At 46.0% G+C, this 19,318-nt stretch overlaps 1 protein-coding gene across 17 annotated transcripts in view; it reads left to right on the forward strand.

Moving 5' to 3' along the window:
• ubr5 (ubiquitin protein ligase E3 component n-recognin 5) overlaps positions 1-19,318 on the forward strand; it is a 39,483-nt gene that overhangs the window by 11,127 nt on the left and 9,038 nt on the right. For 9 of the 17 annotated variants that reach the window (XM_045225799.1, XM_045225835.1, XM_045225802.1 and 6 more), the window contains exons 10-43: positions 89-205; positions 437-702; positions 1,041-1,158; positions 1,323-1,528; positions 1,755-1,864; positions 2,254-2,366; positions 2,686-2,847; positions 3,067-3,178; positions 3,321-3,475; positions 3,745-3,942; positions 4,266-4,476; positions 4,788-4,914; positions 5,236-5,483; positions 7,743-7,866; positions 8,145-8,242; positions 8,508-8,665; positions 8,819-8,910; positions 9,057-9,203; positions 9,376-9,494; positions 9,654-9,780; positions 10,057-10,195; positions 10,567-10,727; positions 10,913-11,152; positions 11,344-11,470; positions 11,663-11,774; positions 11,929-12,060; positions 13,341-13,598; positions 13,881-14,149; positions 14,428-14,645; positions 14,825-15,058; positions 15,297-15,370; positions 16,639-16,811; positions 18,391-18,525; positions 18,919-19,133. In XM_045225799.1, coding sequence (XP_045081734.1) covers positions 89-205; positions 437-702; positions 1,041-1,158; positions 1,323-1,528; positions 1,755-1,864; positions 2,254-2,366; positions 2,686-2,847; positions 3,067-3,178; positions 3,321-3,475; positions 3,745-3,942; positions 4,266-4,476; positions 4,788-4,914; positions 5,236-5,483; positions 7,743-7,866; positions 8,145-8,242; positions 8,508-8,665; positions 8,819-8,910; positions 9,057-9,203; positions 9,376-9,494; positions 9,654-9,780; positions 10,057-10,195; positions 10,567-10,727; positions 10,913-11,152; positions 11,344-11,470; positions 11,663-11,774; positions 11,929-12,060; positions 13,341-13,598; positions 13,881-14,149; positions 14,428-14,645; positions 14,825-15,058; positions 15,297-15,370; positions 16,639-16,811; positions 18,391-18,525; positions 18,919-19,133 — 5,495 coding nt within the window. The remainder of the gene's footprint in view (positions 1-88; positions 206-436; positions 703-1,040; positions 1,159-1,322; positions 1,529-1,754; positions 1,865-2,253; positions 2,367-2,685; positions 2,848-3,066; positions 3,179-3,320; positions 3,476-3,744; positions 3,943-4,265; positions 4,477-4,787; positions 4,915-5,235; positions 5,484-7,742; positions 7,867-8,144; positions 8,243-8,507; positions 8,666-8,818; positions 8,911-9,056; positions 9,204-9,375; positions 9,495-9,653; positions 9,781-10,056; positions 10,196-10,566; positions 10,728-10,912; positions 11,153-11,343; positions 11,471-11,662; positions 11,775-11,928; positions 12,061-13,340; positions 13,599-13,880; positions 14,150-14,427; positions 14,646-14,824; positions 15,059-15,296; positions 15,371-16,638; positions 16,812-18,390; positions 18,526-18,918; positions 19,134-19,318) is intronic. The other 8 variants (XM_045225814.1, XM_045225858.1, XM_045225830.1 and 5 more) reach the window with 6 other exon arrangements.

Genomic DNA, 19,318 nt, shown 5'->3' on the forward strand with positions numbered 1-19,318 from the left:
TATATCCTCAATATTGCTTTGAGTTAATATGCACAGATCAGATTAGCACATTTTTCTATGTAATGTTTCTGTTGGTGTTTTGGTCCAGGATGGTGTGAAATTTGTGAGCATCGGGTCCTTGTTCTCTGAGCTGGTAGCAGTGAGCTCTAAGGGGGAACTCTACCAGTGGAAGTGGAGTGAACCAGAACCATACAGAAACACGCAGGTAAACAACAGTACTGTACAACAAGCCAACAGGACTGATTGCATGAACAATGTGAAGGATTCAGCAGCAGCCTTTATCAAATAGAATTCAAATGATATATCAGAGACCAATGCTGTACAGTAAGAACACTAACTCCTCCTGAGGACTACTTTGCAAATAAGTGTTTTCATTCAAATACACATTTTATTTGCAACCCCACCCCATATAATAATCAAACTCTCCTCCAATCAGAACCCTTCTATCCGCCACCCCCGGGTGTCCTTCCTGGGCTTGACCAATGAGAAGATCACCCTGCTGTCTGCTAACAGCATCAGAGCCACCGTGGCCACAGAGACCAACAAGGTGGCGACCTGGATGGATGACACCCTGAGCAGCGTGGCGTCCAAGCTGGAACACAGTGCCCAGACCTACCCTGAGCTTCAGGGGGAGCGCATTGTGTCTCTGCACTGCTGTGCCCTCTTCACCTGCGCCCAGCTGGAGAGCAGCCTGTACTGGTGGTGAGTTGGAGTACTTAATCCTCTCCTCTATGGCAGTGGCACACCTGGGTTCAAATGGTATTAGTTTTTCTTGAAATGGTTTGAGCGTTTGATTGAACTTTCCTGAAGTGCGAGATTGGCTGGATTTGCACTGGGATTGTGCCAAGCAAGCTCAATCAAGTGCAGCTAAAGTATTTGAAAGAAAACAAATACTAATTGAACTCGGGCAGTGGCTGGCCAGAGGCCCTCGCTCTACTCAAATGTCCAGTCCAAATGTAGAACTCGGCCCTTGAGAGATTTATGCATACAAGAAGATTAGGCTGGAGGATAGTGGTTTATGTTTTGAAATGTCTCCTTAGGGGTGTTGTGCCTTTTAGTCAACGGAAAAAGATGCTTGAAAAGGCTAGAGCCAAGAACAAGAAGCCAAAGTCCAGTGCCGGCATCTCCTCAATACCCAACATCACTGTGGGAACGCAGGTGAGATAACATAACAACATAAAACCAAGACTATGGGAGCATTAGAACCCTGTGTATAAATGTTCCTTTCTTTTTCCTGAAATGTGTTTGTTCTCTGCACCTGTGAATCCGATTGGATGTCTGTTGCGTACACTCGTACACTGCTTTTGAACGAATGTGAACAGGTGTTTGTGTCCTCTCTCCAGGTGTGCCTGAGGAATAACCCCCTCTACCACGCCGGTGCCGTGGCGTTTTCTGTCAACGCTGGGATCCCCAAGGTGGGACTGCTCCTCGAGTCTGTCTGGAACATGAATGACAGCTGCAGGTTCCAGCTGCGATCGCCAGAGAGCCTCAAGAACATGGACAAGACCACCAAGACCCAGGAGATCAAGTGAGTTAGCTTCCAATTTAGAGAGCAGCTGGACTCAATTCGCTCCCTGACCCTTTCCTTGGACCCTAACCCTTCTATGTCTGCAGATTTGCAAATATTAAAGGGTTAGGCCCAACGGGAAGGGGTAGGGAGTGAATTGGGACAGATGTTCCCTTTTAAGGCACTCTAAATCCATGGCCCTCGTCTTAAACACTCATGAACTCAATCCTACACATTCTCTCCTTAGAACGGAGAGCAAGCCGGAGTTGGTAAAGACTGAGATGGGGCCCCCTCCCTCCCCGGCCTCCACCTGCAGTGACACCTCCTCCATTGCTAGCAGTGCCTCGCTGCCCTACAGTACGTCACATTACTAGCTACTATACTAACCACCTCTCTCTAATATTGCCATGACTCATTTGCCTTTGAAACGGATGGTGTGGCAATTGCAGGTCTCTTTTTGTTGTTGCTGCTAGCAGTTTGTTTGTCTCTAGTTGATGTATCTGATAATGAAATCTGCTGTATCTGCTTACGAGACCTGGTTTAAATACTTTTGTCAAATGCTTGTGCTGCGCATGATTTAGCTTGCCTGGTACAATTGAACCCCAATAGAATAGTCCTAAAAGTGCAAACCCTGCCCACCTTGCACAGCGGACAAGCTAAATCAAGCGCACCTCGGGAATTTGACATGTTTATTATCTCTGGTCTGGTGTTGTATGAATATCCTAACGTGTTGTGTGCCATTACAGAACGAAGACGCTCAACCCCGGCTCCCAAAGAGGAGGAGAAGGTGAACGAGGAGCAGTGGCCTCTTCGGGAAGTGGTGTTTGTGGAGGATGTTAAAAATGTCCCTGTGGGAAAGGTGGGTGCGGCTACAGGAAGGGACCAGACCCTAACTCTCTCTGGCAGACGGGGGGATAGACACCATTGTTTTGTTTTGATTAACATTGTGTAAAATATTTAGATTGATGACATATTTAATAGTTATTTCTAAAACCTTCTAGTCTATAATTCTCAGAGTAATTTTATTAAATATTTGTTTTCATTTACATGTAAAGACATGCCTAAGAGCAGAACTCAAAGCAGTAGTATCATGTTTTGTATCCTGTGGTTTGTCTGTTGTATTATTGTGGTGTCTTCACGACGGTCCTATTTGCAACAGCTCCATCTTTTAACTTCAGGTGCTAAAAGTGGATGGTGCGTATGTAGCTGTGAAGTTTCCAGGGACGTCAAGCAGCGTGAGCACACAGCCGAGTCAGCCTAGTGCTGCGGCTCCCATAACTGACTCTGACCCCTCCTCACTGCTGCAGGACTGTAGGCTGCTCAGAATAGATGAGTTACAGGTACGACTACTAGATCCTCACTTACACTCACATACTTAGAAAACATTATAGTGTAGTTATTATTACTCACATACAAATGTGTATTTTCAGTGATGGATTAATAATGTTTTCAATTATTTAATTAATCTATCTGTCATTGTAGTATTACGTTTGTACGAGGTAGCTGTTGTATAAATGTTGGTTGTCTAAAAACTGGTGCCCATTTCATTTTTTCAAAAGGTGGTAAAAACTGGTGGAACACCTAAAGTTCCAGATTGCTTCCAGCGCACACCTAAAAAACTCTGCATCCCAGAGAAAGCTGAGATTCTGGCTGTGAATGTTGACTCCAAAGGTAAGAAGACATTAGCATAGTAGCATAACAATGCAATGTGGTAATTTATGTTTGTGCCGATAATGTAGTATTGAGTGTTTAAGTGTAGATATGAATGAATTCTGTGTGTATTTCTGACTTGCTGTGTTGTCTGCCCCTTCAGGAGTCCACGCAGTGCTGAAGACAGGTAACTGGGTGAGGTACTGTATCTTTGACCTGGCCACAGGCAAAGCAGAGCAGGAGAATAACTTCCCCACCAGTAACCTAGCCTTCCTGGGGCAGAGTGAACGCAACGTGGCTATCTTCACCGCAGGACAGGTCAGCACCTCTCCGCTACTCAATACAACCTTTTCTAATATAGCCATGCTTCATGTATTGCGAAAAGTTTGTTTAGGCAATCGCATATCCAACTATTTCCTCAGGTACACATTACAGAAGCTGTCATATGATTAGAAACACATTCAGACTGTTCTATGGTCCTGAAGAGTTTATTGAACATTTTGACCGAATGGTATAAACTATATGGAAGCATGTAGAACAATGTGCAGGTGTTTCTATTCTCATATGCTTTATGTACTGTATTCCAGGACTCTCCAGTCATCCTTCGGGATGGGAACGGCACAATTTACCCAATGGCCAAAGACTGTATGGGTGGGATCCGAGACCCTGAGTGGTTGGACCTGCCGCCCATCGCCAGCCTGGGCATGGGGGTGCACTCCCTGGCCAACCTCCCCACCAACTCCACCATCAAGAAGAAAGCTGCTATTATCATATTGGCTGTGGAGGTTAGCAAAATGTGATTTATTTATAGCTCAAAGGGGATTATTTATTTGATGGTCAATTTGTTACTGGGATGATCATAACTTTCGCAGGTTTCCCTAGATTGAGTTTACTTCTGGACAAAAAAAACATGCTCAATATAGGATCTACATTGAAAGTGCTTTTTAGCCCAGGAAAAGGCTGTTTTTAACCCAAGAAACTGTCCGTTATTGTATTCCGTTGTTGACTAAATGCTTTTGTATTTTGCATGTTTTTATTCCTGCTGTAAAGTGTATAGAGACGCTGTGCTGATGCGCTTTAAATAACATTGTTCGACTTGTGTTTCCAGAAGCAGACGTTGATGCAGCACGTGCTGCGTTGTGACTTTGAGGCCTGTCGTCAGTACCTGGTGAACCTGGAGCAGGCTGTTCTCCTGGAGCAGAGTCCCCACGTCCTCCACTCCTTCCTGGGCCACCGCTGCGACGGCAACCGCAACATCCTCCACGCCTGCGTCTCCGTCTGCTTCCCCGTCAGCAACAAGGAGACCAAGGAGGAGGAAGGTAAACCAGGGCCAGAGTGCTGGGTGGTGTATACAGAGAGATGAAACGTTGCAGATGGAAATCAAACTAATTGAGTTAACTGGATTCCCTGTTCTACCTGACACACAATCATATCTGTTCAACACAATATATTCCAATCTGAATGTTCTGTGAGGTTGCACCAGCGTCAAGACTCTTAGTCTCAGAAGGCACAGTGTCAGTTTTGAGCCATCCTCTGTTTTATCTTTCCCATCTCCCGTTTGACTTCCATTATTTCACCATTCTCCATCTCCCTGTGTATGTATGGTAACTGTTGGACTGGTGTTTTCCAGAAGCTGAACGGTCTGAGAGGAATACGTTTGCAGAGAGACTGTCAGCAGTGGAGGCCATTGCCAACGCTATCTCTGTGGTGTCTAGCAACAGCTCTGGGAACAGGACCGGCTCTTCTAGCAGCAGAGGGTAACTAACTTATACAAATCTAAGTCTACTGTTTCTAAGTTGACTATTTTCTTTCAGGGTACATGTTCACGATGAAAAACACTAAAGAACTGGATTATACTAACTGATATTTCCATAATGCACAAGAAGTTAAATAATTTGACTGAGCCTATTGGCATTTCTTTTCATTCTTAGAAATCTGTCAGGATTCCTGTCAGGATGCTATTTAAGACACTTGACACCAAGAACACTATCTTGGTGCCTGTTTATGTCTACATGTCAGTCCCATTGTGTCTTTCCACCACTCATGCTAACCTGTTATGTATGTTCTGTCTGGCGCAGGCTGCGTCTGAGGGAGATGATGAGGCGCTCTCTGAGAGCAGCGGGGCTTGGCCGTCACGAGTCTGGCCCCTCCTCCAGCGATCACCAGGACCCCGTGTCCCCTCCCATCGCCCCACCCAGCTGGGTGCCCGACCCCCCTCCCATGGACCCAGACGGTGACATAGACTTCATCCTGGCCCCTGCAGTGGGATCTCTCACCACAGCCTCTACAGGGACCAGCCAGGGCCCCAGCACCTCCACTATACCAGGTCGGATACCTAGCTAGATACAGTGAGGGAAAAAAGTATTTGATCTGCTGCTGATTTTGTACGTTTTCCCACTGACAGACATGATCAGTCTATAATTTTAATGGTAGGTTTATTTGAACAGTGAGAGACAGAATAACAACAACAAAATCCAGAAAAACGCATGTCAAAAATCATATAAATTGAATTGCATTTTAATGAGGGAAATAAGTATTTGACCCCTCTGCTAAACATGACTTAGTACTTGGTTGCAAAACCCTTGTTGGCAATCAGAGGTCAGACGTTTCTTGTAGTTGGCCACCAGGTTTGCACACATCTCGGAGGGATTTTGTCCCACTCCTCTTTGCAGATCTTCTCCAAGTCATTAGGGTTTCGAGGCTGACGTTTGGCAACTCGAACCTTCAGCTCCCTCCACAGATTTTCTATGGGATTAAGGTCTGGAGACTGGCTAAGCCACTCCTGGACCTTAATGTGCTTCTTCTTGAGCCACTCCTTTGTTGCCTTGGCCGTGTGTTTTGGGTCACTGTCATGCTGGAATACCCATCCACGACCCATTTTCAATGCCCTGGCTGAGGGAAGGAGGTTCTCACCCAAGATTTGACGGTACATGGCCCCGTCCATCGTCCCTTTGATGCGGTTAAGTTGTCCTGACCCCTTAGCAGAAAAACACCCCCAAAGCATAATGTTTCCACCTCCATGTTTGATGGTGGGGATGGTGTTCTTGGAGTCATAGGCAGCATTCCTCCTCCTCCAAACACGGCGAGTTGAGTTGATGCCAAAGAGCTCGATTTTGGTCTCATCTGACCACAACACTTTCACCCAGTTCTCCTCTGAATCATTCAGATGTTCATTGGCAAACTTCAGACGGGCCTGTATATGTGCTTTCTTGAGCAGGGGGACCTTGCGGGCGCTGCAGGATTTCAGTCCTTCACGGCGTAGTTGAGACTCCTGAGTGGCGCAGTGGTCTAAGGCACTGCATCGCAGTGCTAACTGTGCCACTAGATCCTGGTTCGAATCCAGGCTCTGTCGCAGCCGGCCGCGACCGGGAGACTCATGGGCGGCGCACAATTGGCCCAGCGTCGTCCAGGGTAGGGGAGGGAATGGCCGGCAGGGATGTAGCTCAGTTGATAGAGCATGGCGTTTGCAACGCCAGGGTTGTGGGTTCGATTCCCACGGGGGGCCAGTATAAAAAATATATATATGTATTCACTAACTGTAAGTCGCTCTGGATAAGAGCGTCTGCTAAAATGACTAAAATGTAAAAATGTAAATGTGTGTTACCATCTGTTTTCTTGGTGACTATGGTCCCAGCTGCCTTGAGATCATTGACAAGATCCTCCCGTGTAGTTCTGGGCTGCTTCCTCACCGTTCTCATGATCATTGCAACTCCACGAGGTGAGATCTTGCATGGAGCCCCAGGCCGAGGGAGATTGACAGTTATTTTGTGTTTCTTCCATTTGTGAATAATCGCACCAACTGTTGTCACCTTCTCACCAAGCTGCTTGGCGATGGTCTTGTAGCCCATTCCAGCCTTGTGTAGGTCTACAATCTTGTCCCTGGCATCCTTGGAGAGCTCTTTGGTCTTGGCCATGGTGGAGAGTTTGGAATCTGATTGATTGATTGCTTCTGTGGACAGGTGTCTTTTTATACAGGTAACAAGCTGAGATTAGGAGCACTCCCTTTAAGAGTGTGCTCCTAATCTCAGCTCGTTACCTGTATAAAAGACACCTGGGAGCCAGAAATCTTTCTGATTGAGAGGGGGTCAAATATTTATTTCCCTCATTAAAATGCAAATCAATTTATAACATTTTTGACATGCGTTTTTCTGGATTTTGTTGTTGTTATTCTGTCTCTCACTGTTCAAATAAACCTACCATTAAAATTATAGACTGATAATTTCTTTGTCAGTGGGCAAACGTACAAAATCAGCAGGGGATCAAATACTTTTTTCCCTCACTGTAACTCATTCCTCAACATACAACCACACCTAGCTAGCTACTCCACCACTATCCCAGGTCAGATACCTAGCCTGTGTGGTACTAAATGTCACCCAATTCCCTGTTTAGAACACTACTTATGGCCAGAGCCTGTATATAAGGAATAGGGTGCCATTTGGAACAAACCAATAGCTAGCTACTTCCTCACCATACAGCCATACATGCTCAGATGTGAAGTTAGTGTTTGGGTTACCCTATTGTTGTTCCCGAACTCTCTCAATGTCTCTAATGACCTGTTCCATCCCTGTTTCTCCTCCTGCCCCAGGCCCCTCCTCTGAGCCTTCGGTGGTGGAGTCTAAAGACCGCAAGGCCAACGCCCACCTCATCCTCAAACTGATGTGTGACAGCATGGTTCTCAGGCCACACCTCCGCGAGCTGCTCTCCGCTAAGTAAAGGCTCATTGTTTTTTCTTCTTTCTTTAAAAAAAAAAAAGGAGCGTTCCATTCTGCTTTTGTATTTTATTGTTTATGATAGAGGCAGGTGTGATTGAAGGGGAGATTGAGAGTTGAGAAGGCCAGTGGGTCTGGTCAAGCCTTTTAATTTTATAACACAGTAATGCCTTGTTTCATTAAAATACTGAACTGAACTATTGCTCAAAAGGTGCTTTCTCTTGATATTTGTCCCCCCCACCTTTTTGTTGCTGTTCTAAAGTGTGTGTGTTTGACAGGGATGCCCGTGGAATGACCCCGTTCATGCTGGCAGTCAGTGGGAGAGCTTACCCAGCTGCCATCACTGTTCTGGAGGCTGCGCAGAAAATGGCCAAGGGTACGTCACTCACTACACTCAGTTCATAGATCTTTGGTTGAGAAAGAGGAGACTATTTGGCAGCGCTACTAATGGATGAGAATGCTGACATGTTGATGTAAAGCCATCTGAAGTCATTCATCTATACATAAAGTGATTATACATGTACTGTGTTTAAATTGGGAGAGAACAGAATTGTTTTAATGGGGAGACACTACCTAAACTTTATGCCTAATAAAAACCCAGATTTTAATGTTCCGTTGCAAAACCTGTTTGTGTTGTGTAGTGGGAGACCCTGGCATGACGGAGAAGGTGAATGCAGAGACTGTGTTCATGGAGATGATCTGTCCCTCGGGGACCAACCCTGACGACTCTCCTCTCTACGTCCTCTGCTGCAATGACACCTGCAGTTTCACCTGGACAGGAGCTGAACACATCAACCAGGTGAGAGAGAGACACACACACACACACACACACCAGGTGGGTCTCTTGGGAGGACAATGCAACGCGCACAACAAATTAGTCAGCCGTTCACACTGGTTTGCTTTTTCACAGATTGGAATCTTTGCTGACCATTTACTCTTGTGTCCCAACTAGGATATCTTTGAGTGCCGGACCTGCGGCCTGTTGGAGTCTCTCTGCTGCTGCACTGAGTGTGCCAGGGTGTGTCACAAAGGACACGACTGCAAGTATGTACTTCACTCTCCGTTCTGGTGTCCTGTGTTAGTGGATTTTCTTACTTATATCCCGGTTTTATAATGTAATGCAATACTGGCACTGATACCTGTGATTTGCAACAGGCCTTTACAGTAAACGTTAATGTCTTTCTCCCCAGACTCAAGAGGACCTCTCCCACTGCGTACTGTGACTGCTGGGAGAAGTGTAAGTGTAAGACGCTGATCGCTGGACAGAAAGCTGCTCGCCTGGACCTTCTCTACAGACTGCTCACCACCACTAACCTGGTCACCAGCCCTAACAGCCGGTAAACACACACACCGACTGACTGTAGGCTGTATTTTGTGTTCTTTGCTAACACGTATTGTTTTTAAATCCAATGTTGGTTCTCTTCATTCAATCTGTAAGGCGTCATACCATTGTATATTTTCGGGGGCTTTAGTAATGTGTTTTTCCTCTTCTCTCTGGCTGGCCAACAGGGGGGAGCATATCCTTCTGTTCCTGGTGCAGACTGTTGCTAGGCAGAGTGTGGAGCACTGCCAGTACCGGCCCCCTCGCATCCGAGAGGACAGGAACCGCAAGGCTGCCAATGCTGAAGGTGGGTGGAGGTTTACTACTGTTGTCAGGCCTGGTTTCACCTCTAGCAACACTGATACTCTTAGCACGATGGCTCAATGTTTATTTTCATTCACATCAATTCTCTATTCTAAGAGACAATTCTAATAGTTTTTTTTATGTTGTCCCTCCTGTGTGTCAGACTCTGACATGCCGGACCATGACCTGGAGCCTCCTCGCTTCGCCCAGCTGGCCCTGGAGAGGGTGCTACAGGACTGGAACGCTCTCAAGTCCATGATCATGTTCGGATCCCAGGAGAATAAAGACCCGTGAGTAGCCCCGCCTGCCTTCACCAGCTCAGTGTCACCTATCAAACCTCTCTCTGTCCATCCCTCCTACCTCTCTCTGTCCATCCCTCCTACCTCTCTCTGTCCATCCCTCCTACCTCTCTCTGTCCATCCCTCCTACCTCTCTCTGTCCATCCCACCATTACCATAACTATTTTAGACAGCTGAAGCAAGCACACACATTTTCTTCAGGAAATGTACCTTATCGGGTGAGCAGCTGTTTTTAACTCTGGCGTCCTGGTTGTGTTGTTTTTCCAGGCTGAGTGCCAGCAGCCGTATCGCCCATCTCCTTCCAGAGGAGCAGGTGTACCTGAACCAGCAGAGTGGCACCATCCGCCTGGACTGCTTCACACACTGCCTCATCGTCAAGTGTGCCCCTGACATTACAGTAAGTCGGGTCAGTCTAGTCACCCCCCTTAAATTACTCAGAGCTTCTGGATTCAGTCAACCAAAGTTGTAACACCTAGAGGACACACTGCCTATCTTCTGTTGCAAGTACTCTGTCTGGGTTGGTTTCTCAGACACAGATTAAGCCTAGTCCTGGACTAAAAACCTATTTCAATAAGAATTTCCATTGAGCATTTTTTAAAAATCCAGGACTAAGTTTCATTTGGGTCAGAGAAGCTTGCCCAGAGGGTACACCACCTATCTATGTGGCAAGTGCAACATAATCCCTCTAGGTGTTATAAGTATGTAGAGTCAACCTTGAAGGTGGTCCGTTCCGTGTGTGTTAGCTAACCGTCTCTGGATCTTCTCTGTCTGCTGTAGTTTATTGACACCCTGCTGGGGACCTTGGTGAAGGAACTGCAGAACAAGTACACTCCTGGCCGGAGAGAGGAGGCCATCGTCGTCACCAGGAGGTTCCTGCGCTCCGTGGCCAGGGTGTTTGTCATCCTCAGCGTCGAGATGGCCTCGTCCAAAAAGAAAAAGTATGAGTGCCAAATCCAGATTGATCTCCATTTTCCTGTTGTACTGGGCTAGTCCTTTAGTGGATTTAAACATAGCTTTTATATGTCTTGTGCTGCTCCTAACTCCTAGGTGAATAGAAACATAGCAACAGGACTGATTGGTACTACCAGTTGTGTACATCTAATCTCCTTTGTCTTTGTTCCAGTAACTTCATCCCCCAGCCCATTGGGAAGTGCAGGCGTGTCTTCCAGGCCCTGCTGCCCTATGCGGTGGAGGAGCTGTGTAACGTGGCAGAGTCCCTCATCGTGCCTGTGAGGATGGGCATCGCCCGGCCCACCGCCCCCTTCACCCTGGCCAGCACCAGCATTGATGCCGTGCAGGGAAGTGAGGAACTCTTCTCTGTGGAACCCTTGCCACCGAGACCCTCCCCAGACCAGTCCAGCAAGTGAGTTCGCACAGACCGACATGCAGACCGTGTTCCCCAGCTCTGTTGATTTGGAGGTCTTTGTGACCTGCCTCTGGGAAAATGTAATCTAGGGTAACACTTCTGCCATGTATAAATTGGTTTAAAGGGGCTTGGATTTAAACATGGGCATTGTTAACTCAAATGGTCTTGCTTGCCTGTGTGTGTGTCAGTCCTAGTCAGACTGCGTCGTCCTACATCATCAGGAACCCCCAGCCTCGCCGCAGCAGCCAGTCCCAGCCGGTCAGAGGAGGGAGAGACGAGGAGCAGGATGACATTGTGTCTGCTGATGTTGAAGAGGTGAAGAGTCTCACTAGAACAGTAACATTTCAATGGGGGGCAAAGATCAAAGTGTTGGGTGTAATCAGGGTTGCTGTCAGTTTAATTGGAATTTCAGTTTACTTCTGAAATTGAAATGGAATTTAGCCCAACCCTTGATGTCCTGTGCTTTCTCTGTACTGATTCCCATTTGTCTACCTTTGTCTGTGGCAGGTGGAGGTTGTCGAGGGCGTTGCCGGGGAGGAGGATCACCATGAAGACCAGGAGGAACAGGGAGAGGAGAACGCGGAGGCAGAGGGACAGCATGATGAACATGATGAGGATGGTAAGAGACTGGACTGACGCCATCTTTTTTTCTACCACTGATGTGTTTAGAATGAAGCACATTTTGGAATCTTACTACAAATGATTGACTGTGATGATGCCTATGATGACGATGATGATGGCGTTTGAAGAGGGTGATGTCCTTTCCTCTCTAGGAAGCGACATGGAGTTGGATCTGCTGGCTGCCGCAGAGACCGAGAGTGACAGCGAGAGTAACCATAGCAACCAGGACAATGCCAGCGGGCGGAGGAGTGTTGTCACCGCAGCAACTGCCGGCTCCGAAGCAGGTATTATAATTCACACCATTGTCTTTTGTTTTCACATTTTAGATGAAGTCATTTTAATTGAATTGAAATCCCTGGTTTAATTTCCTCTGGGATGTGGCCACTGGCCAGCCACCCTTATTAATGACCTAATTTAACGATCCTGCCTGAGTTCTGGAGACTGCTAAATGGATATTGCTTTCTGCCTCACCATCCTCTTTAAATATCCAGTTGCTGTTCAGGCTGACTAATTATTTGTCTTGTCACATTATCACCAGTCTTGACTGGCCATCACACCAGCCAGTAAAAGGGAAGAGGCCCTTTTTTTGTTTATCAAAAGTTCCTTTTAGGTCACATTGATGTTCTTACCGCTGTTGACCACATGGCTTAAGACTGCAGACAAACTAGTCTACTACTAAGGCTCAATAATCCATGAGTATCATTACTCAATACTCAATGTATTTCATTTGCAGGAAGTAGAATGTCCCTGGCTTTTCAAAATGTTGGTATGGGCTTCTTTTTACTACAATGCATAATATATCAGGGCTAGAGTGACCTTTTTGAGATGCACACATAGCTTATCCTAAGGAGTTCTCCCTGTATTCTCTCCATCTCACATATCACCATGGTTCTCATCACCTAATAATATCATACTCACAAGTCTAACAGTCTTCTTGGTGTTTCCCCTTGAATAACAAACTCCATTTTGCCTTTTTGTTCTTTGTTTGTGGTTGTAATTGCGTTTGAGATGGCAATGTCAGGAAAGATGTATATTTACGGTGTCTTTTCCCCTCAGACACTACTATGATCACAAAAAAATAAGACAAACAATAGAAATAAGAACTCATCATGATGGAACCAATGCCCTGTGCCCAGTATTTCAAAAAGTGATCGATCTGGATTTAGCCTATCGGATAGGATTAAATGCATAGCTGGAAATGGAATGAATAGAACGGGAGTCCCCATTTCAAGTTAGTATGTTAAATTCATTCTATTTCTATGCATTTAATCCTATCCGATAGGCGAAAACCAGATGGATAACTTTTGAAAAACTGGACCCTGGTGTAACTGGGGTACTTTAGCCTAATTTGAACATCAAGAAGCACCACAACGGTGCTTCTTGATGTTCAAATTAGGCTAAAGTACTGAGTTTAGCCGCTCAATGTAGCATGGTAGCTAGCTAGCAGTGGTGATATCTGGTCTTGTGGTGGTTTGGAACACTAACCTGCTACCTGGCAAGGTGAGCAGCCGCCCACACTAATCTCTCCTCTGTTTCCCCGTCCCCCTCCTCTTCCTCCTCCAAGGTGCCAGCAGTGTTCCTGCCTTCTTTTCAGAGGACGACTCCCAGTCCAACGACTCAAGCGACTCGGACAGCAGCAGCAGCCAGAGCGACGACGTGGATCAGGAGACCTTCCTATTGGACGAGCCCTTGGAGAGGACCACCACCGCCTCGCACGCCAACAGTGCTGCCCAGGCGCCACGCTCCATGCAGTGGGCCGTACGCAACACCCCCAGCCAGAGAGCAACGGGCAGCGCCCCCTCCAGCTCGTCCACCCCTGCTGGTCAGTACTAATACTAATAATACTACTACTACTACTACTACTACTACTACCACCACACACACACACTAGGCCGTATGCAACATTTCTCGCATATTAACACATCCAAGATAGACTGCTTTTAGAACAGTCTTGCAATTACTTTTTTAAATGTAATTTGACTGTCATTCTACCGCAAGAGCATATTGGACTGAGTCAGTGGGAAGCGTTTTCGTGTGATGATCTGCTGGGGAATATGTTGGTGAGGTCTGTCTGTGCTGACGGTCATCTGTCTGTGCCCTGCAGCGAGCTCCACAGGTCTGATCTACATCGACCCGTCCAACCTGCGGCGTAGCAGCGCCATCAGCACCAGCGCCGCCGCTGCGGCTGCAGCCCTGGAGGCCTCCAACTCGTCCAGCTACCTGACATCAGCCTCCAGCCTGGCCCGGGCCTACAGCATCGTCATCAGACAGATCTCTGACCTGATGAGCCTCATCCCCAAGTACAACCACCTGGTCTACTCCCAGTACCCTGCTGCAGTCAAACTCACCTACCAGGACGCTGTCAACCTGCAGGTGACAGACACACAGTCCACAGACAGGCTGACAGGCAGATCACGTTGTATTATGTTACCTACCAATGGTCACATGTTAAAGTGGTTCTGGAAGTATTTTTCAGCATGATTATTCTGTTATACCTATACGATAAGAAGCCATACAGACACATTTCTGAATAAGGCTAATCAAGTGAATCAAACGGATTTGATGAGATGCAAATGCTATTGACTTTTACACTACACAAGTGCTATTGACGTTCTGACTGAAATAACCTTATCTGTGTGTTAAACCACCAGAACTTTGTTGAGGAGAAGCTGATCCCTACGTGGAACTGGATGGTGTCCATCATGGACTCTACAGAGGCTCAGCTGCGTTACGGCTCGGCCCTGTCCTCAGCGGGCGACCCCGGACACCCCTCCCACCCCCTCCACGCCTCGCAGCACTCCGCCCGCAGGGAGCGTATGACCGCCCGCGAGGAGGCTAGCCTCCGCACCTTAGAGGGACGCAGGTCTGGGTAAAATAAGTGTTGTCCAAATTGGTGTTATCCAAAGGTGTTATCCAATCTTTTCTTCAATATAGAATGCTTTATTGGCAATCAGCAGTGTTTCATAGGCCCCCACTAGTTTGCAATTGTTTATGGATTATATTTCAAGTCGCGATCTGTGCTGACGTGTGTTCCTTCCTTTCTCCCAGGCGTGCGGCCACTCTGCTGACAGTGCGTCAGGGGATGATGTCAGCGCGGGGAGACTTCCTGAACTACGCCCTGTCTCTGATGCGTTCCCATAACGACGAGCACTCTGACGTTCTGCCCGTGCTGGACGTGTGTTCTCTCAAACACGTGGCCTACGTCTTCCAGGCCCTCATCTACTGGATCAAAGCCATGAACCAGCAGACCACTCTGGACACAACACAGATGGACCGCAAGAGGTACAGACTCCCCTGGAATGGTGGACATGTTTACACACTCTTTCTCAACTGTCTTTTCTCAATTCTTCCATGGTTCCTCTCCTCTGACCTTGGCTTCTTCTGCAATGTTTTTTGCGAAGGAAGCGAGGATGTGAGGAATCAAGGAAAGCCTAATTGAGAAGGAGCCACTGACTCCCTTAGAAAATGACCCGCATGTCACATATTCAGTGTGATTTAACTCTATTCGTTTATCCCACAGGAACCGTGAGATTCTGGAACTGGGACTGGACAATGAAGATTCTGAACATGAGAATGACGAGGACACCAATCAAAGTAAGTTCATCGAATTATGAATGATATGCTTTTATATTTGTGTGTTCTATTTGAAGTGTTTTCGTACGGGTTTCTTAACCTCCTTATTTTTCACCTCAGTTTGATTGATAGCCATTTTAAGAGTTTGAGTTACTAGTCCATTGATCTGTGGAGCGCTGTTAGGTTGTTTTCTGGTATTGGAAGGCAGACAAGCCAGAAGAAAGGCAGTTAGGCAGAAACGAGGCAAAAAGAAGAGGGCAACTCCCAAAGGTACGGTTAAGTTCAGATTAGACAAACAGTTTTGCCCTTTTTGAGTCACTTAAATCTGACAAACAACACTTAAACGGTTTGCTCAATAAGCCACCTTAAGTCACTGTTAGTGAATCTATTTGCCCCTTTTCTAATTTTCTCTACTTTTGCATATTTTTTTATACATAATGTTATCAGATCTTCAACCAAAACCTAATATTAGATAAAGGGAACCTGAGTGAACAAATAACACAATTACATACTTATTTTATAAACAAAGTAATGCAACACCCAATGCCCCTGTGTGAAATATGTAATTGCCCCCTTACACTCAATAACTGGTTGCGCCATCATTAGCTGCAATGACTCCAACCAAATGCTTCCTGTAGTTGTTGATCAGTCTCTCACATCGCTGTGGAGGAATTTTGGCCCACTCTTCTATGCAGAACTGCTTTAACTCAGCGACATTTGTGGGTTTTCATGTATGAACTGCTCGTTTCAAGTCTTGCCACAACATCTCAATTGGAATTAGGTCTGGACTTTGACTAGGCCATTCTAAAACTTCAAATTTGTTGCTTTCTAACAATTTTCATGTAGTATATATTTTGGTTATTTGTAAACTCAGGTTCCCTTTATCTAATATTAGGTTTTGGTTGAAGATCTGATAACATTCAGTAGCAAAAATAGAGAAAATCAGAAAGGGGGCAAATACATTTTCACGGCACTCTCAACCTTGTTCCTGGAGTAGGTTTTCGCTCCAACCCCAGTTTTAACTAACCTGATTCAGATCATCAACCAGCTAATTAGGGGAATCAGGTGCGCTTGATTAGAGTTGGCTTGAACCTACAGGACGGTAGCTCTCCAGGAACAGGGTTCAAGAGCCCTGATATAGGTAATAGGCAGTTGTTTGCACTATGTACAGTAGTCTTTGGTCAGTCTTTCCTTGTTGGCCAGTCTTTCCTAGTGGGCCAGTCTTTCCTAGTGGTCTTTTGCAGTGTGGAGAAATGCAGGGAAGCAGTGCTGACCTCTCTCCCTCTCAGGCTCCATGCTCCAGGATAAGGAGGATGACCCGGTCCCTGCTGAGACGGGACAGAACCACCCGTTCTTCCGGCGCTCTGACTCCATGACCTTCCTGGGCTGTATCCCCCCCAACCCCTTCGAGGTCCCCCTGGCCGAGGCCATCCCCCTGGCAGACCAGCCTCATCTCTTGCAGGTTAGCGCATTTCTTTAATTTGCACTGACCGGTATAGGTCATTATCAATAAAACGTCACAATACGGTGCAGAGTGTTCGATTGGCTGCTGGGGGGCAAGGAGACCTCCAGCTGCTCTAAAACCATTAACAACTATGTGCAGTTTTAAAGGGATTGATAAATACATGTTATAACTATTTGGATGTAATATCATAACCTCTTGACGAGCACAGTCAGAACTACACATTTCAGATTATTCCTCATGTAGTTCTATCATCAGAGTTATACAGCAAGTAACTGCATGCTTTTCATGATCAGTAAACATCAATTGATCATGTATTTTCAGATACGTAAGGGTAGCCTATCATTTGGCATGTAGCCAGCTAGCTAAGCAAACTGTGTCACTTAGCTTACTTCATCAGAGGTTAGGCTTTTGGAAACAGCTTGACATCGGCAAGTCCTCGTCAAGTTGTCATTCGTACTACTGTAATCACCACTATAGATGGCAAGCAAATTAAACAATATTTGGATATAGCCATCTAGTTTATCCCCTGAAAGTTAGCTTGTTAACTAGCCATATTGACGTGATCTGTTATTAGCTAGCTAGCCAATTTGACGTGGTCCATAAATCAATGTAGCCTATCATGTCTGTCAGCAGCAATCGTGATTAAACACAAAAAATGTTGGAAAGGGTTTAATGTTAGCTAACTTCACTAAGTAGATCTACGCTGGTTGGAGAAAAAAGTACGTTAGTTCTACTTAGCACTATGTTTAACCAACTGTACAAAGTTTCTACCGGTAGCTTGCAAAGTAAACGTCATTATCAGCTAACGATAGGCTTACATCGGCAAATGCGTTGCTTGACAGGCAGAGCCCACAAAGAATGGGGAAATGAACCTAAACCACTCATACTTATCAGGTATGGTTAGTTCACTTTTCACTAAATTATCAAATTAATGGCGGCCAATATTGAGATATTGTGAGGCTACCCTCACGTATCTGGAATTACATGATCAATTGATGTTTACTGATCATGAAAAGCGTGCAGTTACTTGCTGTATAACTCTGATGTTAGAACTAGCTAAATATGGAATAATCTGAAATGTGAAGTTCTGACTATGCTCTTCAAGAGGTGATATTAAAACCAAATAGTTTTAATAACAACAAATAACATTTATTTAACAATCCCTTGTCAATGGTGTAGTTGTCAATGGTTTTAGCAGAGCTGGGAGTCTCCTTTCACGCCAGCAGGCAAATAGAATGCTCTGTACCTTATTGTGCCATTTTATTGATAACTACCAACAAGAGAAATTCTATTAACAAAGTGGAATTAAAGTGACGTGCAGTCGTAATGGGCTCACAAAACAGCCTCTTCTGTACATACAGCCTCTTCTGTACAATCCTTAATGCGGTGTTAAGACAGTAATTATGTTAACACAGCTATAGAGCTTCTTTGCCTCCTTATACCTTTATGGGGCAAGCAGTGCAATATACTCTAGAAGTCAATAAGTCCACCACTACTAATAAGTTGCTCATCTCTGTTTTTTGTTTGTTACAATAATATGACACTGCAACTTATTTTATTTTTTTCTACCTCCCAGCCCAATGCAAGGAAGGAGGATCTGTTTGGCCGTCCTAGTCAGGGCCTGTACTCGTCCTCGTACACAGCAAGCAAAGGCCTGGCCGAGGCCACCCTGGACCGCAGCTGCCTGGAGGTTAACATGGGATCCTCTCAGGTATACATAACGCAACGCAACGCACTGCCCGCCCTGACAACACACCGGCCCTGCGCCAATACTCTTATCATGCACCCTTCCTTTATCCCTCGTCCCTTCAATCAACATGCATCCTTCCCTCATCTCCCGTTCCCTCCTTTCTTGAAAGAATCACTGGTCTGACATGACTGGATTGGTGAAAGCAACGCAATGGAAACTGGAAAGCTTGCTTACGCCAATCTATGTTAGGTCAGTGATTAGTACTTCATGGAAGAAAAAGAGGAAGGAAAGATGCATCAAATAATTGGAACAGGGCCACAGTCTTCAAAGTACATTTCCATCATTAAAAAAAACATTCATTATAGCACCATTCACTTCAACCAGAGCTGTGTTGTGTCCCCATGGATTCCACAGATCCTACCCACCAAGATGTCCTACTCAGCCAACCTGAAGAACGTGATGAGTATGGAGACTAGTCAGCGCGGCCGAGAGGACCAGCCCATGGACCAGGAGCTAGTGGCTCCAAAGCCAGGCCCCTCACCGCACGACCTAGCTGCCCAGCTAAAGAGCAGCCTCCTGGCTGAGATAGGCCTCACCGAGAGCGACGGACCCCCGCTCCCTTCCTTTAGGTATGGTACACGTCTTAGTGACTAGTAAATAAATGAAAATCCCATCTAGGTATGCTTTCTTAGTTCGCTCTCTCTTTGCTTCAATAAGGAAACATTGAATATAGTTATAAAGTGTTTTCCCCCCTCAGTTCTCTCCCTCTGCATCTTACAACTGCATATGTAAATGCTCCTTACTCTCCCGTCTT

The sequence above is a fragment of the Coregonus clupeaformis genome, chromosome 2 (assembly GCF_020615455.1).
Source record: "Coregonus clupeaformis isolate EN_2021a chromosome 2, ASM2061545v1, whole genome shotgun sequence".
Classification (NCBI taxonomy): Eukaryota; Metazoa; Chordata; class Actinopteri; order Salmoniformes; family Salmonidae; genus Coregonus; species Coregonus clupeaformis.